Source organism: Homalodisca vitripennis, chromosome 5, assembly GCF_021130785.1.
Source record: "Homalodisca vitripennis isolate AUS2020 chromosome 5, UT_GWSS_2.1, whole genome shotgun sequence".
Classification (NCBI taxonomy): domain Eukaryota; kingdom Metazoa; phylum Arthropoda; class Insecta; order Hemiptera; family Cicadellidae; genus Homalodisca; species Homalodisca vitripennis.
Window position 1 is genome coordinate 171676609 of NC_060211.1, and position 24665 is coordinate 171701273.

At 35.6% G+C, this 24665-nt stretch overlaps 3 protein-coding genes across 3 annotated transcripts; 2 read left to right on the forward strand and 1 right to left on the reverse strand.

The window, feature by feature from the left end:
* Positions 1-1231: 1231 nt before the first annotated feature.
* LOC124363719 lies at positions 1232-1753 on the reverse strand. Its single transcript, XM_046818981.1, has one exon. The coding sequence runs from the start codon at positions 1751-1753 to the stop codon at positions 1232-1234; it is 522 nt and encodes a 173-aa protein (XP_046674937.1).
* Positions 1754-1888: 135 nt separating this feature from the next.
* On the forward strand, positions 1889-9501 carry LOC124363720 (low-density lipoprotein receptor-related protein 12-like). Its single transcript, XM_046818982.1, has 7 exons — positions 1889-1940; positions 4552-4740; positions 6092-6232; positions 7092-7321; positions 8062-8255; positions 8382-8542; positions 9371-9501. The coding sequence occupies exons 1-6, from the start codon at positions 1889-1891 to the stop codon at positions 8539-8541; spliced, it is 966 nt and encodes a 321-aa protein (XP_046674938.1). The 3' UTR covers position 8542; positions 9371-9501.
* A 5001-nt stretch (positions 9502-14502) lies between these two features.
* On the forward strand, positions 14503-24527 carry LOC124363721 (sushi, von Willebrand factor type A, EGF and pentraxin domain-containing protein 1-like). Its single transcript, XM_046818983.1, has 11 exons — positions 14503-14693; positions 16441-16805; positions 17687-17869; positions 18044-18223; positions 18343-18545; positions 19270-19437; positions 19873-20016; positions 20554-20672; positions 21482-21798; positions 22689-22871; positions 24387-24527. Exons 1-10 carry the CDS (start codon positions 14503-14505, stop codon positions 22859-22861), a joined length of 2043 nt encoding a protein of 680 aa, XP_046674939.1. The 3' UTR covers positions 22862-22871; positions 24387-24527.
* The last annotated feature ends 138 nt before the right edge of the window (positions 24528-24665 follow it).

The following is a 24665-nucleotide window of genomic DNA, read 5'->3' on the forward strand; positions in this document are numbered from 1 at the left end:
AGCCAATGTAAGCAAAATATTCAATTTAGGAAGTATTGTACATAAGAATGTATACAAAACTTCTAAAATATAAGGGCATGGCAAAGTTATATTTACAGACTTAAAAAAAGATCTGCAGTGTCCATCAACTGTTTTATTATGTAAACATTTTTCTTGCTCTTTTCTGGAGAACAAAAATTGTTTTTTTAACTAACAACGTTCAACCATCCCAAATAATCAAGCCATAGGACATTATACTGTGTAAAGGTGGCAAATTATACATATTTTACTATAAAAAAGTTAGCACAATAAAAAACAATTTTTATAAGAAAACTGCAGACAGAATTGAGTTTTTGGCAATCTGGTCATTATGATTTGAAAAAATTTGAATAGATCGAGATATCAAGAAATTGCATTACTTTGGTCTCAACAAAATTTTCTTCAGGGACAATTTTTTTGAGAATGAAAGCAGTTGCATTTTCTTGCTATTAATTTTTAATCCATTTAATGTAAACCAAGCATTTTATACACATCATGGAAGCAGATTTAATGTGAGTGGGCTCTTTTGTATGAATCATTTTTAAATCGGTAAAAAATGTTTCGTTATGGTTTATTAAAACAGCTGATTACAAAATCACACATTTGTTGCTCAAGCATTCTCAATCCAGTAATCAAATTGATATTATCTGATTGGTTGTAATATCCACTAACCAATTAATAATATTCGTTTATTTCTTCATGACGGTTTACAACGTAAAGTAATTAAAACATAAGAATTACAAATAAAAATTGATTACATAAATACATGATAACAAAAACTCCACACAACCTTCAAGGACAACTTCTCTGCCATCTCTGGCATTTACCAAAACACTCATTCAACATCTGAATAATCAATCAATACAGTACCTGTGATAGTTGAGGACTGGTTTATCCCAAGGTCAGCTAAAAGTGGCAGTTGATGGAGCAGACAACTCTAGCTCTTCATTCCCTAAACAAAAAAATTTATCAAAATCTACTATTGGCCTATTTTTTGCTGCTCAATGTAATGACATGTTAAAAAATCTACTACTGCTCATGTACTGAGAAAATTCTTTCACGTTTTTTTTATTTATAGAAAAGATATCTTAAAGGCTGTGACTAGAATTGGGTACCTTAATACTTTTGAGTTGCAATGTTTAACCTTCAAAAAATTTGTATCTGACTAGCATGATTGGTCTTAATACATATTAGGAAAACTTCATTTTTATCTTCAAAAAGTCTCTCCCTCAAGAATAATGACTCCCAGTCCCTCTTCCTCAAGAATAGTAACTCCCAGTCCCTCTCCCTCAATAATATTGACTCCTAGTCCCTCTCCCTCAAGAATATTGACTCCCAGTTCCTCTCCTTCCAGAATAGTGACTCCCAGTCCCACTCCTTCAAGAATATTGACTCCCAGTTCCTCTCCTTCAAGAATAGTGACTCCCAGTCCATCTCCTTCAATAATATTGACTCCCAGTTCCACTCCCTCAAGAATAGTGACTCCCAGTCCCTCTCCTTCAATAATATTGACTCCCAGTTCCTCTCCCTCAAGAATAGTGACTCCCAGTCCCTCTCCTTCAAGAATATTGACTCTCAGTTCCTCTCCTTCCAGAATAGTGACTCTCAATCCCACTCCTTTAAGAATATTGACTCTCAGTCCCTCTCCTTCAAGAATAGTAACACCCAGTTCCTCTCCTTCAAGAATATTGACTCCCAGTCCCTCTCCTTCCAGAATAGTGACTCCCAATCTCATTGGTTGGACATCCTCCAGAGACTGAGCTTCCAGAAGTCTCCTTATACTTTATAATCAAAGAGGATGTGTTCAGCACTTTCAGTTTCCTGACTGCAAACAGGACATACGGGTTCATAGTTATAGAACTCTATCAAAATGACTCATGAAATGGCCATGTCCAGTAAGGAAAGCAATTACTCTCCTCAGGGTATATCTGCTCAAGCCACACAGAACCTGGCAATTAGGCTAGAGTTCCCAGAAGTTTCTTGCAGAGTTTAAGGCTGGACTTCATCTTAGCCTATTGTTTACTCCATTCACAGGAAGATGTTTCCAAATACATAACTCCAACTATAAATGACTAGAATTCTTCATGGATTTATAAAAGCAAGTATTTTTCATGTCGTTAGTAAAGTGTAATTTGGAGGGTTGTGACCAAACAATGAAACAAAACAAATATAAAAAAAATTAAACTAACAGAATTTCTACCACCTTAACCTGTATCTAAACTCAAGTAATACGATTTTATCAATTAATTGTTTAAACTCTGGTTGACCTTGAACTTAGTGTTTCAGATTAGGATAACTTTCTGGCTGATTGATATTTTCAGTTCTGCCAAACTATTTGCACAAAACTATGATCTTGGATGTACATTATTAAAAATAAACAACACCATCCTGTATAAACCAAGGACTTTGTCAATATAAGTAATGGAATCCTATAAGGGTGAAATATATAAAAAAGGACTCTAGATCATAATAAGTCAGGGACGTAGCCAGCGAGGGGATCCAAGAGGTCTGGATCCCCTCCAAATTTTCAATTTTTTCCGATTACATTTTTTGTTAATGATTATTATTATTTAAATAATTCAGTGACATGTACTGCAGAAAGATCGTCCTCAAAAAGAAACGGTTCAAGAACCTTTTAAGGAACAAAATGGGGTCTTACTCTTCTGTCCACTGGAAAAATATCTGTTGTCTGGACCCCCCTAAAAAAGTTTTTCTTGGCTATGTTCTTGTAATAAGTACTTTGTTCTAAATACATTTTTTGAAAAAGTAAAAAAAATAAAATAAAAACAGTTATGGTAGTGAAATGTTTTAACCAAATTCAGGGATATATTTTATTAAGCTACTATACAATAGCCATAAGGGCGTAGATAGTAATCCAGGAAGGCCGAAAAAAGCTATTATCACCTGCAGGTGACAGGATCTGCTTCCTCAGGACAATGAACACCTGCTGGAATAGGGAGCCTATCTACAGGTCCCATTGATACCGACCTCCCTTCCCCCTCCCCTCCACCTGACAAGGGGTGGCGCGGTGGAGGTGGAGGTATCACCGCCGCACCACCATCCCCCCCCCCCCACCCCCCCCCCCCCCCACCCCCCCCCCCCCCCACCCCCCCCCCCCCCCACCCCCCCCCCCCCCCACCCCCCCCCCCCCCCACCCCCCATTATTGGAAAATTCAACGGCATATAAAAAATTCCAGAAATTAGCCATCATCATGAACGTGTTAATTCAGAAGAAGGTAATATATAGGTGAACAGTTTTCTTTCCATTCACTCAAAGCTGATAGCTATAATTTGACTTGTAATCTCACTGCCCATTTAGAACATTTGGAAATAATGATGTTAGAGATAGTTAAGACAGGACAGTTGGGAGACTGTGTAACAGATGATGAGCCCAGGATGTTGTACAGTCGGAAACGCAATAGAAAGCTGTTCCAATCAGGTTGTGCAAGAGATCCTCCTTGGTGGGCTCTGAAATGTCAAAGGACACCCAGGATTGCAGGAAATAATAGAATTTGAGAAGCCCATCCGCTATAGAAACTAAGTCTGGAAATCTTATTTCGTAAGCGAGAGTCGATGTGGGCTGTGACTTAATTATTTGTTTTCTGTTCACAATGAAATGAAATGAAATGAAAAATGACTTTATTGAATACAACGTAAAACATATTCAATTGGCGAGGTTAGGACTATTAAGTCCTCTCTTACACCTAACCATAAATTAATAAACTCTACTATTACTGTAAAATAAGAGCCACAATACAGTTTACATTACTATTTTACAATCGAAAATTATAATGTATCAAAACAATGATTCATCAACTAAATACATTTTTGTAATATTCAAGAAAACAAAACATTTACCGTATGCAAATTTGTAATATAATAAATTCTCTACATTAATCATTTTTGTGGATAAAAATAAAATTATTATTGCCAGCTATGTTGTTACTTTAAAAAATTACAACAAAACCATGACTATTAACAGTTTGATCAATATAAATGTTATTCATGAACAACAAATTAAAAAAAAAAAATTTAAAAACAGACGTTATGAAATAAATGGATATTCAATAAAATTTGCTTTAGCCATCTTCACTTTCTTTTAAGCCTCATTACAAAATTATCTGCCACAAAAAAAGTAATAGAAGATAATGGAGTTTGTTATGATATCTTTCTATTATTACTTACATCTCCATACATCAAGTGGTGAAAATTAAAAGAATGCACTCATTATCTAAGCATAATTAATTATCACAGATGCCTTGCACCCAGTAGGCTTGTTACTAGTGGTTGACTAATTAGTCAAAAAAGATAATTAATTATTAACAACCCAGTGACCTTGTATTTAAATTTTAATGTAATCTCTGAACTGCTTAGATACCTGTCTGATTGGATTGTCTGATTAACAATGCTGATTTTAAATGGGATGAATAATTAGATTGGTAATCAGAATAATGAAGAGTGAAGTAAAATGTAGAGTTATTATTAATGAATATGAAATTTCCTGCATTTTACATGAATTTTCTCTCATTGCAGGTTACGGCAGTGACCTGTTATTAGTAGAGTCATACGCAGAAAATAACTTTACGGCCAAATTAGCGTATAAGAGTTTAGGACCAGTGGACAGATCGAACCAGAAGTACTGGCTTGGCCTGGCCTCTCTAGATGATCTCAGGACAAACACATTAGAGTCAGCTGCAGGAGTTCTAGTCTCTCAGTATGCAGGTTTGTATAACCTTTAAATATTTGAAAATATTAAAAAGTTTTTTACATCATGCATTAATTTCAGAAAAATTTGGTAAATGAGTTGTGAAAGCTATCACATGTGATTTTTTTTAGTTCTATTATAGTGTAACGTTTAATTTAATTTAGTTCTTGTGTAGTAGGGAGAATGGTATCTTTTAGAAAACAAATAAATAACATATATCTCATATCCTCTATGAAAAGTGATATTTTAGGGGAATAACAAGTTTCTAATGGAATTTCTGTTTTAGTTTTTGAGAATTACAAACAGTATCGAACTTAAAAGTTGTATTTACACAAAAGTACTGGAAAACATAAAAAACTGTGAAATAATTTTTAATGGATTAACTTGCAAAAATTAACTCTGTGCAACCCCCTGAGGAGAGGAAAAGTACATGGTGGAAAAAAGTTGTTTTATTTTTTATAACTTCAACCATATAAAAAGTTACTAAAACGCTCATATACATTTCAGCACATCTGTATGTATATAATAAAAGTAAACCATTAAAGAAAGTGCTGAACAGTATCATTGTAATTTTGTGAATTAAAATGCAAGTAATGACAACAAGTCGATTAAATAACCAATATTTTTGTTGTGGCAATGCCAACTTTAAAAAGAGAAATGTTTTGGAACTACAAGACAAATGATTACTTTTGAAGAATTGAGTATTTTCTACATGTGTGAGGGCAGAGTGAGAGAAACGTCCGTTCAATCACCTATAACAACATAAAATTTTTTTCAGTTTTTGTTTGTTTTTTCCTCAAGACAATATTTTTTCTTCCGCAGTTTTATAGGCCACCTCGTTTTACTGTAGAATTATTGCTATAGTATTAGTAGGCTATAATGTAATGCACAGACACCCAATATGACTTGATTATGTTTTTAGGAACACTTTTGAAATATCTTGCTTAATTTTATGAATTGCTTTACAGAATTTTTTATGTCTCCACTAATATTTAGTATCTATGCTCCCAATAATAGATTATAGTCAAAAATGTAGCCAGGAAAATTTGGGGGGGGGGGGGTTCCAGACAACTGATATTTTCCCATAGTGGACAGAGAGTAAGGCCCTGTTTTGTTCCTTAAAAAAGTTCTTGACCCCGTTTTTTCTTTGTTGAGAACGATCTTTCAGTAGTACATGTCAGTAATACTGAATTATTTAAATAATAATAATCGTTTACTAAAAATGTAATTGAAAATTTGGGGGATTCCGGGTCCCTTGGACCCCCTCACTGGCTACATCCTTGTTTATAGTATATCATACAAACCAGTCTTATGTTGCTCTAAATACTCTATATCCAGTACACTAGGTTGAAGTGTGTATGTTTTTAGGTTTCTGGTCATTGGATCAGCCCGAGCCTTCAGCAGGAGAGTGTGTGGACGTTACGCTCACGGACGACCAGCAATCTTGGGAGCTTCAGACCTGCGAGTCCCTTCTACCCTTCCTCTGTCGCGCAAACGCTTGCCCTGCAGGTAACTGTTGCCAAAGTAGAAGTAGATCTGGTAGAAATCAGTTAAAGAACCTGTCAAGAATACTGACTATAACGGCACAGACTTTGAATAAGTATGATATTAGGCCTGCAAAGGTTTTACTAAAGGTTTTTATCTTTTCTAAAGGTATAAGTAGCAAGCATTAAATTCTTTTAGCTGTGGCAGTAGAGAGGTTGACTTTATTAATTGTCTTGTACTTTAGAATCCCTGATGTAAATAAAAAAGTAACAGCGATAAGTGTAAGAGTTGACACCATTTTAAGTTATTCAAGCTGTAAAATATATCTGGCAATATTAAAGTATCCAAAAATATAAATGAAAGACCAATATTTCTCTTTAACTTAAAGGAATTGCTCATTAAGGACAAACAGAACTGTTGTGAGAGAACCATTTATAATGTTTCACCAGAAAACTTACAATATTAAAAAATAATGCAGTTTGTTATGTTTGTTTTTTGTGAAGTGACACATCTTCATGATGATAAATAACATTATCATAAATCTAGTTTCAATTTTTCACTTAAAATCAATCAAACTAAAAATGAATGTAGGATAACAGCATCTAAGAAGTTATTTCCAGAAATTACTGTTTGTTTTGTTCAAAACTTAATTATATATCATCTCCTTTTATAGATAAGTGTTTAAATGTTTCATGGCATTACTAGGAAACAGTTTTTTAAATATCTGTTTTTTTTTTCAATCTTTTTAGTGACATCTTGATGACGGTTATCCCCTATAACTAGCTTTATCATAAATCCAGTGCAACACAAATCCTAGCCAGGAGTAGATACAAGTTTCAGTCTCATGTTATTTAAACAACTGATCCACCTTATCTCTGTTCAGGATCATTCCATTGCTCGAATAGCCGCTGTATCAACGCTGCGTTCCGATGTGACCGTGAAGACGACTGTGGAGACTGGTCAGACGAAGTGGACTGCCCCCAACACTGCCACTATTACATGGCCAGCAGCGGCGATGTCGTGGAGAGTCCCAACTACCCCCACAAGTACGAGCCCCTGTCAACCTGCAAGTGGACTCTGGAAGGACCTCAGGGTCACAACATTCTCCTGCAGGTTAGTACTAACTGATGGAAATCTCCAGATATTCTCTGTATGTTTTCACTGACAAGAATCTACCTAAGTATCACCTGTTGTATTCCAGATTTACTGATGGAATATTTAGAAATGCTAAAACTATTTTAAATACTGCAATTGCTTGTTTTAAATAATACCTAAAGCTCCCCCTAGCTTAATATGTATAATAAATATCAATAATGATGTTTTATCACCTTACTTGAAATTTTTTTATTTCTAAAACTTTGGGAATTTTAGATTAACGTAAAACATAAGGGCGGATCCAGTCCCACATTTCAGACGGAGGCCACCTGAGTTTTAGTTTACGGTTATTAAAAGCAGAAAATGTCGCATTTCATAACAACAACAACAAAATTACATTGTTAGAAAGAAATTGATTTATAAGTTTAGTTCATAAAGTTAAGTTAATTTTGTTTTTTTATGGATACCATACAAGAATGATTGTGTTTTCAACAAAAACGTCTCTTTTAAATCTTAGAGTAAGCTGTCGTATGGTTCTCATGGCCCTCCCCCTGGATTCACCATTTGTAAAACAGACTATATATATTTGAGTAAATACTATTAATATAAGTATACATTTTAAGTAACCTTATACATACAACTGGAGAAAATGTATGAGAGCTATTACAATGTCTGCACCACTTAAAAAGGCATAACTTTGAAATTTTATTTAGAAAATGTGTTTATTACAATAGATAACCACACAATCTTTGTTCCAGTTCCAAGAGTTTGAAACGGAGAAGACTTTTGACACAGTGCAAATCTTGGTCGGAGGACGGACAGAGGACAAGGCTGTCAGTTTGGCAACACTGTCAGGCAAGCAGGACTTGGGCAACAAATCATTCGTGTCAGCCTCTAATTTCATGATCATCAAATTCAGCACTGATGGTTCAGTGGAAAAGAAGGGTTTCAGGTAATTCTCTTCATACCTTAAAGCAATGAGCATTAAAAAAACGTAAAAGTGAGGACTCTGAAAATATTGTACTTAAATTTCAAATATTCGTCTAATATATGTTTATGATTTTTTTTATCCTAACAGAGCATCATGGAAAACGGAACCGCAGACTTGTGGAGGCAACTTGCGAGCGACTCCTCAACCCCAGACCCTCAAGTCTCCAGGTTATCCTCAGAATTATCCTGGGAGGACTGGAGTGTCTGTACATCCTGACAGCCCAACAAGGCAGGATCATCACTCTTGAGGTAAGGGAATTATGAATACTTTTAATGTTGCTATTAAAAATATTTGTGTTTCAGGCCAAATATTTAAGAAATATCTTATAGCCTACTCCATTAGAGAGACAGCTGTTGAAAGGTTATAGACTCCTACCATTCTAAAGGTCTATTATCCTAGCCACACACCCAGATAGCTAGTAGCTCCTATCCTTTATGAACCTATGCTATCCCTGTGAAAAATAAAGAAAATAAATCTAACTTTGGCATAAATACGATATGTTAATAATGAAATTTGGTTTTAGTGTTGGCTTTACTTCTTAAAAAATACATCATATTTGGATTCATTTTCTGCATTCTTTATAAAGATAATGCATTTAATGAAACTAAATTAATTAAATCAGATCGAACAAAACTGGCCAATATTTATAAGAAATAGAGTTGATTATTCAGAGAGCAGCATTAGAATGCACTGTGAGGGTTTGGTAAAAAGCTTCTGGACAGAGTAAATTTGGTTGGATGGTATATTGAAGTTTGACATGTTCTTATTTTGGTTAGTATAATGTGGTGTGTATGACAACTTTTAATCTTCAGAATTAATTATATCATGTTAAATAACATTTTAGTGTTAGCCCATACCATTGAATACTAAGATTTAATTATGTTTGGAACCAATGTGAAATTTAATCTAAATATTCTATTCAATACGGGTTCCTTCATCATGAATAGACTTTATAATATAAAAACTCGTATTTGGTATATTACCAATAACTGTATGCACACACCAAATAATTTTATTGTAAAATTGACACAGTTTCTAATGGAGGATATATTGGTTGATTGTCCTTAATTTTTCAGATTCAAGACTTGGACTTGGAGAAGAACCGAGATTACATTCTCATAAGAGACGGAAACTCACCGAAGAGCCCACCGATTGCAAGACTTACTGGAAAAATTGAAGACAATCCACGAGTCATTATGTCCACTGAAAGTAAATTGTATTTGTATTTCAAAACGAGTCTAGGGGAGTCACAAAAAAGGATTCAACATAAGATATTCACAAGGTAATTATCACTCATACTGTGTCTTTATAATAAAATAGTGGATTTTACATATTGTTAAGTTGGTTTTGTCTTTGATGCATATTTTGTAAGTTTGTTATTAGAAATATAAGAAGAAATTTCAACAAATTGTTGTCTGTTACAAAGATAACATCTGAACCAACTGAGAGAATTCTGTTTTATATATAGGGACTGTAATTTATTGAGCAATTTTTTCATGAGAAATACTATAAAATATTGATACTATAAACATTGGAGCAAACTCAAAGTCAACTGGAGAGGGAAAAGCAGTTCACACTAGAATCACAAACCATTTATGAAGAAAATGATAGGAAACTTGGCCAAGCCATAAATGAGTACACTAAGAAAATAAAAGACCTAGAAAAAGAGACAAAGCTCCTAAGAAGTAAAGTAGGGAACAGTGATGAAACAACTCTTTCCAATATTAGGACTGCTAATGTCTCTGTACAAACAGTAGCACCCAACGTAAACCAACAATCACAACCAGCTTCAAACTCGCCATCCCTTCTAAATGAAATTGTCCAGCTAAAAACAAAGCAGGGATGCATGGAAACTTTAATTAAAACGATGACAGCCCAAATTGAAACCATTTCTTTTAAACAACAACAAGTTATCTGAGCTACAGCACACAAATGACCTTTTGACTGACTCTGACAAAATTATGCTCACAAAAAATAACCAAACATGCTCTAAAAAACCGAACACCTCTCTGACTAATGGCAATTCAAAGAAAGCACAGACTGCAGGAAACATCCAAACATGCACAAAAAAACTTAAAAATGTGTGGACAGAGACCAGCACAGAAAAACCCTTAAAAAATCAAGGGAAAACATTCCAAAGCATCTCTTTACAAGTCGCAAAAGCCCAAGAGAAACTTAAGAAACCTAAAATATCCTTACCAGCTAAAGTGGCTAAAAAACCCATAGAAAAATCCACGATGAAACTAAGTCATGGACCCCCGCTACATGCTAAGCTAAAAGCAGAGGATGAAAGCTACTATGATTTCTTCCTCAAACACATTGATTTTTACAGAACACTCAAGACAGTACATCCTGACTGCTCACTTACTTTTTTAGACAATGCCAAAGTGAAAATCTTACATCCCTAACCAAACAAAAACAGGGAAAAACAAAAACTCAAAGCATAAAAAAAGTCCCAAATAAACTTTCCGTCTTACACCAAAATGTAGAGGGAATAAGTAAAAAATCAAACCGGCTAAATCACCTTATAGAAGAAACCAACCCCGACATAATCATAATTAGCGAGCATGGGCTTAAAAAAGATCAAATGGAAAACACCAGACTGCCTAAGTACTGCCTAAAAACACATTTCAGCCGTGAAGACCATAGAAAGGGAGGTGTCGCCATTTTTGTCAAAGATGAACTAGCAACAGCTGCGCAACCCATAATCATAGAATACAACAAAGAGCTAACATGTGAGATGGGCATGATCAAAGTATCGCTAGGTAAAAGGCAGCTATACATCTTAGGTGTCTACAGAACCCCAGCAGGACAACTTGAAGAAGCTTTAACCTTACTCTCAGCGACAATTGAAGAAACGAGGGCTGAGAATCACCCGATTCTTGTTATGGGAGACATAAATGTTAATAGTCTGAAAAAAGACAGGGAGAATGATATGCTTAATGACACCCTAAGCAGCCACAACATCACTAGACTACCACTCCCTCCAACACGAGTTACCCCAACATCCAAGACATCTATAGATTTCATCTGTACAAATATGGTCTCGGATGAAATAACTACTAACGTGATCCATGCTGGAATTTCTGACCACTCAGCTCAAATCTGTGAAATAACACACACAACAACTCTACCAAAACAACAAAGTACAATGCGCAGAATATTAAACCAAAGAAACCTTAACTTACTAAAGGTTCAGTTGGAAAATGAAGACTGGCAAAATGTACACAACACAGACTCAGCAGAAACAGCATACAAAAATCTTCTGTCAACAGTGGTAATCAACCTGAACTCAACCTGCCCTAGAAAAAATGTCCGCCCTAGGAGGAGGAAGGTGATGGTTTTTGCTGACGAAGAAACAAATTGCCTGAAACAAAACTATTTACAATGTCTTCAAAAATATGAACTCACTGGAGCGCTATCAGATAAAAATAAAATGAGCAAGGCAAAGAAAGATTATGATATGAGGCTGAAATCAGTAAAGCGCCAAGCATCAGCTGATCACATAGCAAACGCTGCAAATAAATCAAAGGCATTGTGGCAGGTCATAAATAGTGAGAGGAAGGACAATCAACCAAAAATATCAGAACCAAAAATTACTATAGGACAGGAAATCGTCACTAACCCCCACACAATTGCTAATCACTTTAACCAGTTTTTCACCAATATTGCAGAAATCACCCTAAAAAAAACCAGCCAAAAGTCACAAAACAACCTGCACCTCCACAAACCTCAGGTAATGATTTAACACAGCTACCTTTCACTGATGAACAAGAAATTGAAGAGATCATCGATAATCTTAAACCCAAAACCTCGTCAGGATTAGATGAAATTTCAGCAAAGATGCTGAAACACTGTAAGAAAGCTTTAACTCCACCACTAGTCAAAGTAACAAACTTATCCCTCGCTTATGGCCACTTTCCAGCCGCACTTAAACAAAGTAAAGTATACCCCAAGCTAAAAAGTGGAAACCAGACTGAAGCCAAAAACTACAGACCCATATCGTTAATCTCAACCTTCTCCAAAGTAATTGAGAAAATAGTTTTAAAAAGACTAATGGACCACTGTGAACATAACAGCCTGTTAACAGAAAGCCAACATGGCTTCATCAAGGGAAGATCCACAACATCTGCCATAATCAAACTTGCGGAATTCATCATTGATAGCTTGGAAGAAAAAAATCTGGTTACTGGAATTATGCTGGATTTCAGCAAAGCTTTTGATTGCTTGGGACACGAACTGATCCTCAACAAACTTGAACAGCTTGGTGTGAAAGGCCAAGCCCACGCATGGTTCAAGAGTTATTTGGAAGGAAGAAGTCAGGTTGTTGACATTCAAGACACACAAAAAAACATACGCCAAGAAGTAAGATCAGACCCTTTACCCATTACAAGGGGTGTACCTCAGGGGTCGGTATTGGGACCAGTCCTATTCATTCTCCTGACAAATGACATGCCACAATATCTAGGAATGCACTGTACTCCCCTAATGTACGCTGATGATACGACACTTCTAGTCTCCGAGTCATCACCAAACAATGTGGCCATCAACTCTTACATAGCACTGAATAAGGCATATCAATACTGTCATGAAAACGACTTAGTTGTAAACGCTGAAAAAACCAAACAATTAGCTTTTGGGAGAAGACAGGAGGAAGTCCCAGAACTACCAGAAGTATCAATGGAAAGCCAGACCAAATTCCTAGGAATGACTATCGACAATGCACTATCCTGGAACAATCATGTTGACGCACTCTCCAAAAAATTGAACTCCTGCTTGTACATTTTAAAAAGAGTAAACCTCGTCAGTGATGATGCCACAACAAAAACTGCCTACCATGCATTGTTCGAGTCTCACTTACGATATGGCCTTGCAGTTTGGGGAGGCACAACAGCAGGAAACCTTAATCGAATTCTACTTCTCCAGAAGAGAGCAATCAGGATTATGGCCGGCCTTGGCCCAAGGGAGAGCTGCAGAAAGGTCTTCAAAACTACAAATGTGTTAACAATCATCGGCCTATACATAAAAGAAGTCATATTATATGTAACGATCGAACAGCTTCAACGAGGCCTTGATATACACACACACAACACTCGTCATGCATCAAACTTTCACCTCCCTCTACATCACACTGCATCATATGAGAGGAAACCATCCTATATGGGGAGGAAACTCTTTAACCTCCTACCAGAAGATCTAAAGATGCTGAACGTGAAGAAGTTGAAGACAGCCCTGACCAACTGGCTCATCGACCGACCATTTTACTCCATTGATGAGTTCCTGGACTGGAGGAAGAATGAAGAACACATTCACTGAAGGAAAATACCTATATAAAATTGACGCCATTGCATTTCTCGATGTTGTGTTAATAAAGAATTTGTCTATTGTCTATTGTCTATTGTCTATTGATAAGTCCATGAATATTCTGGCAATTTTATATTGTTGTTCAACTGAATCTGTAATAAATTCAGTGAAGTTTACCAATGCTGTCACTGAAGATTTGATTTTCCGGAACCCATGCTGTTGTTCATCAAAAAGGTTAAGGTGCTCTAAAAAGATGTGCTACTAATCGATTATAAATATCCTTTTCAAAAATGTTTGATATTGATGGCAGAAGAGCAATAGGACGATAATTAGACATATCTGTGGTTTCTCCTTTTTTTAAATAAAGGAATTACTCTAGAAATTTTTAGTTTTTGGGGAACATTATCTTATATAAATGAAGACTTTACAAGATGGACTAATGGTTTAATCAATACTTCTTTTGAATATTTCATTAATGTTATTGGAATCTCATTATAACCACTGGAGAACATCTACATGTTATTTTGCCAGATCCATGTATATCATAGATTAAGTCTCCTTGTGTTATTACTTCATTTTGTACAGTTTGTTTTTGAAGCAAGTTATCAATGACACCCACAAAGTAATCATTAAAAGCATTACTGACTTGTGTCGGGTTGAAGATCTGTCCATTACTTACATTAATAAATGTTATTTTCTTAGTTTTACAGTTTTTTTTTTAATTTGAACAATCAAATTGAGTTATGGTCTTATTCTCCAGGTTGTAGAGCAACTGTAGAGACTGCCAATGGTACAGTGTCTTCTCCAGCGTACGGACTTGCTGACTACCCTAGCAACCAAGAATGTCTGATGCGTATCCACAACCCGTCCGGTAGCGCACTCTCGCTCAAGTTCGACTACTTCAATGTTCAATGTTCACCCGTCGGACAGCGTGCAAGTGTTTGATGGCACCAGCACTAGTGGTCTACGCTTGCACCCAGGCAATGGGTTCTCAGGCTCCGCAGTACCCAAGATCACGCTCACTGCCTCCAGTGGTACTATGCTCGTACGGTTCACCACTGACGCCCTCCACAACAGCAAGGGCTGGCACGCAGAGTACTCAGCAGGTCTGTGAATATTTCCTTTCTGTGATGCTCACCATTTTAATATAGGTTTTAAATATTGTAGAACTATTACACAGCATTCCTATCTATGCTGTCAAGAAAGCTTATGACAGCATAGATAGGAATGCTCTATTCAAGAAGATGGAAAAACATGGAATCCCGCAAAAAAACTGATAAGACTGTCAAAAATGTGTATAAGTGACTCAAAGGCCAAAATAAGAATAGATGGAGAAATGTCGGAAAACTTCCTTATCAACACTGGAGTAAGACAGGGAGATGGGATTTCTCCCACTCTCTTCAACCTGGCTGTGGAAGAGGCATTACAAAAAGTTAAAAGACTACAAAGAGGGGTTTTAAATTAGGAGTGGACCTGAACATAATGGCATTTGCGGATGATGTAGTGATCTTGTCAGAAAGTTTGGATGACCTCCTCCACACTAACAAAAAGTTTTATTAAAGAATGTCAAACAGTAGGCTTAGAGCTAAATGAAGATAAAACTAAAATTATTCATTTTGGAAGACATGCTGGAAATGTGAGAACAAACTTAAGCATTGACAACTACTCGATTGACTGTGTAGAAAGTTTTATATTTGGGTGTAACAATAAACAGCAAAAAACGTGGAGGATATAGAGATACAAAGCAAATTAGCTAATGCAAATAGGTGTCTTGGGGCGTGTACAAGACTCTTTACGTCAAGGTTGTTGTCACAATGCTCCAAAATAAGAATTTATAAAACAATCATTCAACCAGTCCTAATGTATGGAAGTGAAACATGGACATTAACGAAGAAAAATGAGGGGCGGTTGATTGTTTTTGAGAATAAAGTTCTCCGAAAAATATTTGGACCAATATGTGATGAAGGGGTGTGGCGAATAAGAAAAAATAGAGAATTACGCAATGTATACCAAGATCCTGATATTGTGGCTTTGGTGAAGGCAAAGAGAATTAGCTGGCTGGGACATGTACATCGGAGACAGGAGGGCACAAGGTTAAAAGAGGTCTACTAGGCGGTACCGACAGGAAGGCGCCCTTTGGGTAGGCCAAAGATAAGATGGTGCGATCAAGTGGTCGAAGATGTGACCCGGTGTGGAGGGTCTGTGGATCTGGCGGAAGACAGGGTGGCGTGGAAGAGGCTCATAGACGAGGCAAAGAATCGACTGAGATTTGTTACGCCCCCGGCAGTAAGTAAGTAAGAACTATTACACAGTTCTAAAATGAAATTAATATGACGAAACTACTTGTATATGAGAATGATAACCTAAAACAAACAAATATTATTAAATGCTAATCCTTTAACTGTCTTAAAGGCCAAAACATCAATAATGTGAATTTGTGAAAAGAATAACTGGAATAGAAATTTAAGAAATGCAAGTCATGATACACTAAATAAAGTGAATTAAATGTTAAATTTATATAACCTAGTACTAGTTAAAGTTTAATATATTAATGGAATAACAAAAATACGGAAGTAAATATTGTTTCTGAAACTAGGAATTTAGTGTGTAATTACCTGAAATTCTTAATTGTCAAATTTCTGGGGTGATTACAAAATAGTCTCAAAAAGTATTAATAATGCAACAATTTATTTGTAACTATTAATTATTTACATACAGTATTTGATGACATCAAACAACTTGAAGCTTGTCTTACTATTTGGTAAACTACTCTTAGCTAATGACTAATTGCAAAATATTATTTAATTGCTTCACACAATTAATAAAGTAATCTCTTGAACAGACTGCCCAGTGCTGAGGCCGGGAGAGGGAGCTCTAGCCTCGAACAGGGATACAGCGTTTGGCACCGTTGTGGTGTTCACCTGTCCCGATTGGCCAGGAGTTTTGCGACTGGCACGAGCAAGATCACCACAGAGTGTCTTCCAGGAGGCAACTGGAGTGTCTCGTACATCCCGAGGTGCCAGGAGGTGTACTGCGGCCCTGTCCCTCAGATCGACAACGGCTTCTCTATAGGCTCCAGCAACGTCACGTATCGAGGAGAGGCGCTATACCAGTGTTACGCTGGGTTCGCCTTTCCTTCCACTCTGCCTTTTGAGAAGGTTTCCTGTCTGGCTGATGGCCGTTGGGAGCGATTGCCCACCTGTCTCGGTAAGTGGCAACAAATCATTCAAATTCAAAGTATTTATTGCACATTGACATTTGAATAATTATATAAGTAATACAAACTGGTGCATGGTCAAGTTTTTTAAAACTAAACTAAAATACAAGCATTGCAATATGTACTACATGTATTGTCTATATTGTATTATGACTATAAAGAATAACAAATCATCCTTATTTTACATAGACTGAAGTGATAATATGGTGTAATAATGAATAATTGCTTGGGTTGGGATTTTAAAATTGATTAGTGGTATTATTTGAAAAATCTTTCTGCATTTCACTTACACTGTAATAAGCTTTTTCTATGAGGAGGTTCTTTATACTATTTTGAAAATTATTATTTTTAAGCTCTTTTATTGATAAAGGTAAACAATTATATAAGCGAATTCCCATATATAGTGGACTTTTTTCAAATAAAGAAGTTTTATGAATTGGAAAGGCAAGAAGAGTTTTGTGTCTAGTATTATGATTATGCTGATTTTTGTATTGGTCAAAGGTGTTTGGGTTTTTATGGACTAAGTTCAACAATTCAAAAATATATAACCTGGTAGTGTGAGTATTTTAGATTTTTTAAATAGCGGTCAGCAGCTCTCTATAAAGTTTGCACCAACCATTGCTCTCAGAACAGCTTTTTGGGCAATGAATACTTTTTCAAAATCAGGAGATGAACCCCAGAGTACAATACTATATTTCAGAATCGATTGTACATAGGCATAGTACTATACAATTTTACAAGTAGAAATAGGTACTGAATCTGCTAATATTTTCATTCCAAAGCGAAAAGAGCTTAGCTTGTTTACTAGATCATTAATGGTTTTACTTATTAACTTAAAGCCCAGTTTTACTGTATTTTGTAACTCTTGCAGCGTCTCAGTGCCCTCCGCTGCCCGAGACTGCCCATGCCAACTCAACAATCCTCAATGGCGGTGGTCGCAGCTATGGAACTATCGTACGCTTCGAATGTGAGCCCGGCTACGTCAGAACTGGCCACCCGGTCATCCTCTGCATGAGCAACGGAACCTGGTCCAGTGCTCCACCAACTTGCTCAAGTACGTTTGTCATCCTCAGTTTATTCCTTTACCATTAAAGCACTAAAATTCAAGAACTTTCAATTCTATTTAATTAATGATCTAAATGCAATTATCTTTTTGATGTTCTTAGCAGTATACAATGATAAATCTAATCTAAATTTGAGTTAACGCTTTGCTGCTTTGCCCATGTAGGAGCAATGTGTCCTAAGCTACCGGAGATCGCTAATGGATTTGTCATTGAGGCATCTCAGAGATATTTCTTCGGTGATGAAGCTCGTGTCCAATGCCACAAGGGCTTCAAGCTGGTCGGAGGTTCTAATATCATTCGCTGCGGTCCCGAGCAGACGTTCCTCAACCCTCCAAAATGTGAAGGTAATCTATAATTTCTTATTTCAACCATTAAAAAAACTAATATTGGGTTTTTTATGATGTTTATCACTGTATTATAGACAATTTTTATTAGAATAACAATGTTCAATAATTTTCTGCAGACATCAATGAGTGCGCTAGCAGCCAGTGTGATCAGGCATCCACAGAGTGCATTAACACTCCCGGCAGCTTCTACTGCAAGTGCCGCAGTGGCTTCACAACCACCATGGACTGCAGACCTGTAGGCGACCTGGGCCTCACCTCCGGCGGTATCCCTGACGAATCTGTTACAGTTTCCAGCTCGGAAGTCGGATATCCTAAAGAGGTAAACTGTGAAAATATATATGACCTAGTCTTTCGGCTATGTAAAATTGTAAATTTTATGGACCCTCTCAATATCTCTTGAGCCCATAGAATATTCTAGAATTAAAAAAGTTGTTTTCATTGACATGACATTAAATTGAAGGTGTTTTATAACAAGAACAAAATCTTACTACTGAAGCAAAGAGGCTTAACCATTTTGTGACTGAATTGATAGAATAAAAACTGTAGTAATGAGATCACCCAAATGTTAATAAAACATTCATTACCCCTTTAACTATAGTTAAGAAACATTGGCATTGTTACAAAAGCAACATATTATGTATTATAATATCTTTTTTTCCATTTCCTTAAAAATCATAGAGTAAGATACTTTTTATTGGTTGCATATGGTAAGAAAGCACTAATAATGACAGATATATTTAATGTAACTTTGTTCTTGTAAAAATGTGATGTAATGTAATGTTTTGATTACGCCTTTTCAAATTTTAATTATTTCAAATATAGTTATTCTCTCTCTCACTAATTAAAAAAATAAAATAATTTTATAATTTAATTATTAAATTTGTTTTGTAAATTCCTTTGCTTGTAATTCTTGTTCGTACCGTTACTAGAAAAATATTATAAAATCAACAGTACTTTTCAATAATTGCCTTGATAATAACAATTATCTCAAATTGTTGTAATTGAAAATCTGAGCATTCTGTTATGTGCTGGTTGGGTTTCAGTTGATCCGGCTGAACAGTGGCGTTGGATGGTGTGGTACCAATATCGAACCAGGGTTCAACTGGGTTCTGCTGGACCTCAAGGCTCCTACCATAGTCCGAGGGTTCCGTACCCAGAGCGTCCAACGGTCAGATGGGAGTCTGGCCTTCACATCAGCCGTTAGAATACAGGTTCGTATTTTACTCTAGTTCTCTTAAAAATTTGTCTCATTCGTGGGATCTAGCCAATTGAGTGAACGGACTAATCAAACAGATCAAACGCTATGTTTGATTTTTTTCTTAATTATTATAGCTTTCCTTTATCATCATCATCATCATCTGACGTTTCCGTTATCACGGGTCGTCGTACACAGCCTCCTCCACTTTTGTCTGTCATTCCAGGTCTCCTCTTCCTCCACCTGCATTTTCTGTAGTCCCCTTCTCTCTATGTCTTTCCACACTTGGTCCTCCCATCTTCCTCTCGGTCTCCTCTTGGTCTTCTTCCTCTTTCCTCCTTCTCCAGTGCTATTCTTTTCTTTATATTTTTGGTAATACTATTTCACGTTTGCTCTGAAGACATCAATTCAATTTCAAACTCATAGTACGGTATTCATTTGTTGTTTTCAGTACACCAACAACCTAACAGACGTCATGAAGGACTACACCAACCCTGATGGAACTCCTGTCGAATTTAGAATCCTCGAACCGACTCTTTCCGTGCTGAACTTGCCTGCTCCGATCGAAGCTCAGTACATCAAATTTAAAATTCAGGTAATACAATGCCTTCAAGTCAGTTCTAGATCTAAAATTTAGGCTGTGAGTGCATTATTTTGAAAACCAATAATATTTCAGGTCTAAAGTTTAAAACTTCTCACTCCAACAGTGATTTTGCTAGAGAAAGACAATTTTGCTTTTAGCAGTGAAAAACTTGAAACAATCAAGTATTAATAGTAACATTTATTCCTGGATTTCAGGAATGCTGATATGCATGCTGTTTGTTTTAAAACGTTTTTTTAGTTTAAGTTCACTGTAACACTCCCATACGAAATGACTTTACTTTAACGTTTATTTAAGGAATTCTGTAGAGCTGATTTACACAGCATTTTTAAAAGTGCAAAAGCAATTCCTGTTTTACAAATGCTTTATTCAACTTTATGATCTAAGTGCTCTTTTACTTATTTTCTGTTCAACTATTCATTCCATTTTCAGCTTTGAAATTGGCTTTACATTGCTTTATAATATAAATCAACTGTAAATGGTGAAATATACAAAATACTGATGTCTAAAATGACCTTGTAATGTTGGCAGGATTACAACGTCGCGCCCTGTCTCAGACTGGAAGTGATGGGCTGTACAAGACTAGAATGCTCTGACATCAACGAGTGCGCCACCAACAATGGTGGTTGTGATCAGAAGTGTATTAATAGGTAAGTTCTTAAATGAATATCACATTCATTCTCTATGTTTGTAAACTAAACACTTGGTCGTTTTTAAATGACTGTCAATCTTTTCAACCAATTTTAAAATATAGACACTATTTTAAAGAATTATGTTTTTTTTGTATAAACGTATCCTTATATTCTCTTTCATAACTTACACCATAGATCATTTATCCTAGAAAAACGTGGATGTGCTAGAAATTAAAAGATCTAAATAATTTAAATTACTAATTTGAAAATATTGTTTAAACAGAATGGTGGCTTCTTCCTGATTAATTCTGCTTTGAATTTCAAAACTTTGAATTATTAATCTCCACCAACATTTAATAATCGGGATTAAATTTCTCATAAAACATGTAATCGTTGTAGCTGTAACGTGTTCTTGTGACCTCCTTTAGATTTTCTAACTATTACAACTTTTTTTAAGTGAAATTTTACATTTCAGTCAAACTATTTATGTGATGTAATACATATTTATGGTTTTAATGTTTATGCAGAATAATAAATGTAATTTTATAATGCTTAACACAAAATTTATTTACGTAGTTTTATTGTACTTTTTAAACGTATCTAGAGACATTTTTTTCACTTTGTTTGATTGATTATCAGGCCAAGATGTCCAAACCAAAGAGCATCTTTCTTTTACAAATTACATTAGTTCAACAAAGCACATCTACATCAGTAAAAAGATATAAACAACTGTTTACAAGCATTTCCATGTTAAATCTTCTTGAAGCTAAAATAAACGAAGGTTAGTATATTTTATTTACCAAACTCTAACATAAATATGTTTCCAGCCCCGGGAGCTACGGATGTGTCTGTAACGTCGGCTATGAACTGTTCTCCTCCAACGGTACAGCTGGGTTCAACGTGGACAAGGCTGAATCTGGCGAGAAGGACGGAGACATCTTCCAGTACAACAAGACCTGCGTGCCCGTCATGTGTCCACCCCTGGAGGCTCCAGAGAACGGCATCATTCTGACCACTCAGGAGTCCTACCACTTCGGCGACCTCGTCAGTTTCCATTGCCACTTCGGCTTCGTGATGGCCGGCTCCGCCTCGCTGCTCTGTACGTCAGGAGGTGTCTGGAACGGATCTGTGCCGGAGTGCCAGTGTAAGTCCTGAAAACTATGAAAATCATGAAAGTATGATAAATGTAAGAGGTTAAATGTATGACAAATTTGAAACTGAAGTCGTTATCATGAGAAAAAAACTAGCTGTCTCAATCAGTCAGTAGTTTGAGAACTTCTATCTTGTGTGGAATGGACAGTTTTATTTGTTAACTTCTAAAATTATATAGAATTTAAAAAAATGAAGTTTGGCAATAGTTAAAAAAAAATATTTATCACGGTTTTACAATATATGTAATAGAGATTTAGTAGGTTCTTTTACATCATTCTAAAAATGAAGTTTATTTTGTTATATTATTGGTTTAGTTTATACCTTTAACAAAATCAAGTTTAAAGCTTATAAATTTTGTTCATTAGTACAACATAATTAATAATATTCAACTAAAACCAATTTGATAAGGAGATGTATAACTCATGTACATGTTTTACGTCTTTGCCTTTTCTCTGTAACTTAATTTGCAATTCTGACTAATTTTATTAATCCCTATTTTACTCACATCATTTCAGTAAAACCTTTGAACACTTTTCTAAGATTGCAGATTATAATATTAAAATAAGTAAAATCATTAATCATAAAGAACATCATTATGAAATATCTCAATGATCATAGCCGAAATGAAGATCTTTGTGATTTAGAATACTTTATTTCATGTCTCATGTAATTCATGAAACACAAATCTCAGTTGTCACATTTTTTAATCTTGATATGAAATGTATCCAGTTCTTGGTCAAACCTACCCTACAAGAACTTAAAACCTGACTTTCACATAGAACAATAATTTTATATGAAACAGATATATTATAACTAATTATTACGAAGAAGGCAATAAAAAACAGTGTTTATGGGGTTTAATTGTGAATGTTCCATGTACAGATGCCAAGTGTGTGAGTCTGCCCGATGATGTAGAAGAAGGACTCTCAGTCCTGCGCTCAGACAGGGAAAGTGTCCTTGTACCGTTCAGAGAGAATGTAACGCTCAAGTGTAGCAACAATGGACGTCAGCTCAGAGGCAACCGCAACGTCAAGTTTCCGACAGTGCGTTTATGATCCTAAGCCTGTAAGTAACCTAACTCAGTGTTAAAGACATTATTTTTGTATTGAATAAAAAATAAATAATTTATGACTAATCAAGTAAATTTTTTTAAACTAACAAAATTATTTATGTTGGCTATTTTATAAATTTGGATGTCAGTGTGAAACCTATATAAGAAGTCTACGTATGTCCTAGGCAATCTATTTCTTCAAAAAAGATATTCAAATTTTACACGATTTATTCAAAACTACCTAGTCCTACCTATAGTAAAGTTAAAAAAAATACAATATTGTTTCCAATACTTAAAATATTTTGTTTTTCAGATATTGAAATAGAACAAGAATGACAAATGAAATACACAAACACTTTTTTTATTACAGTTAGGGACTATCCCTAAATTATGTAGCATCCCAAAGGGGAAGGAGTTTTTCCCCAGCAGTGTTATACGCTGTTACAGGGTGAGTGGGAGGGAGGTGTTTTGACGCAGGGTTGTGTAACTATTAAACCACAACTATTAATTGCTTGAATGCGTTCACAAAATAAGCCTGGTTCCTCCCAAAGATTTTAAAGTATGTATTATATACTCTTCCTCCCCATTGGTAAACATTGTTGCACATTCTACATGTAAAAATAATGAAAAAGTGTATATAAAAATGAATCAAAATTTGTAAGAAAACTTGAAACAAATTTTATTCTGAACAAAACTGTGTAAATAAAGTACACATAAATGTTTGATTAAATGCATTTTTATTCATAACAGTGCAAATAAAAATTTAATTGAAAACATTATTAAACATTTTGATCTGTTTGTTGGTGATAAAAACAAAAGATATTATTCCCCTAAGATGAAAATGTTGTTTTTTCACTCCACTTTTTGCATTTGACACGGATTTCCTCAAAAAACTACTCAACTTACAGTTCTGGAACCTGTTTTATTCAATTTATCAGGTCAAAAGTAATAAGAAACAATTGAACTCGCCCCTTAATCTACCTTAACTGAATTTCAGGGAGGCTTCGTTTTACATGGTGAGTTGAAATCTGGGTGAAATCTTTCACTAATCATACTTGGTAAATTATTTTTTTCTAAAACTATAAAGTTGCTATTTTTCAAATACTGCAATACAACTCTGAAAATATATAATAGCTATACTTATGTAAGATGCATATTTATAGTCATGTCACCCTGAGAGTGTTAAAACAATTTAAAACTTACAAAATAACGGAGAGAGCAAGATAAATCATTTTTAAAATTCTATTTTATTATTATTTGCTTATCAGTTTAACAAATGTAAACTCAATAGTGCCATGTATGGCTTTTTCTGTAACCTGAAAATAAATGTACCTTCTGCTGGAAATGTTTTAACACGTATTTTTAAGTGTGAGATATGTTAGATTTGGATTTTATGTTGATATGTACATCATTTATTTGTTACTTTATTCTTACAGAGCAGAAATTATTGCTTTAAAAAGTAGATCTATAAAGACCTGTTCTGTTTTTTATGTATACCGTACTTCTTTCTAATATTCCATTTGCTGCAGGGCTTCCCAGAATACTGGCTCTCCGGAAGCAGTCCGGGATGTCCCAGAGCAGACTGTGGTCTACCGGTACCCCACTCCGGGAGCCGAGTACGGTAACTACGTGGACACACGCTACCAGTCCTCATTCTTCTTCGGCTGCCAGGACACATTCAAGCTGGCTGGCCAGACTGACCGCAATGACAACGTGGTTCGGTGCCAAGCCAGTGGTGTCTGGGACTTTGGTGACCTGCGCTGCGAAGGTCCTGTGTGTCAGGATCCGGGTCGTCCTGTCGACGGATA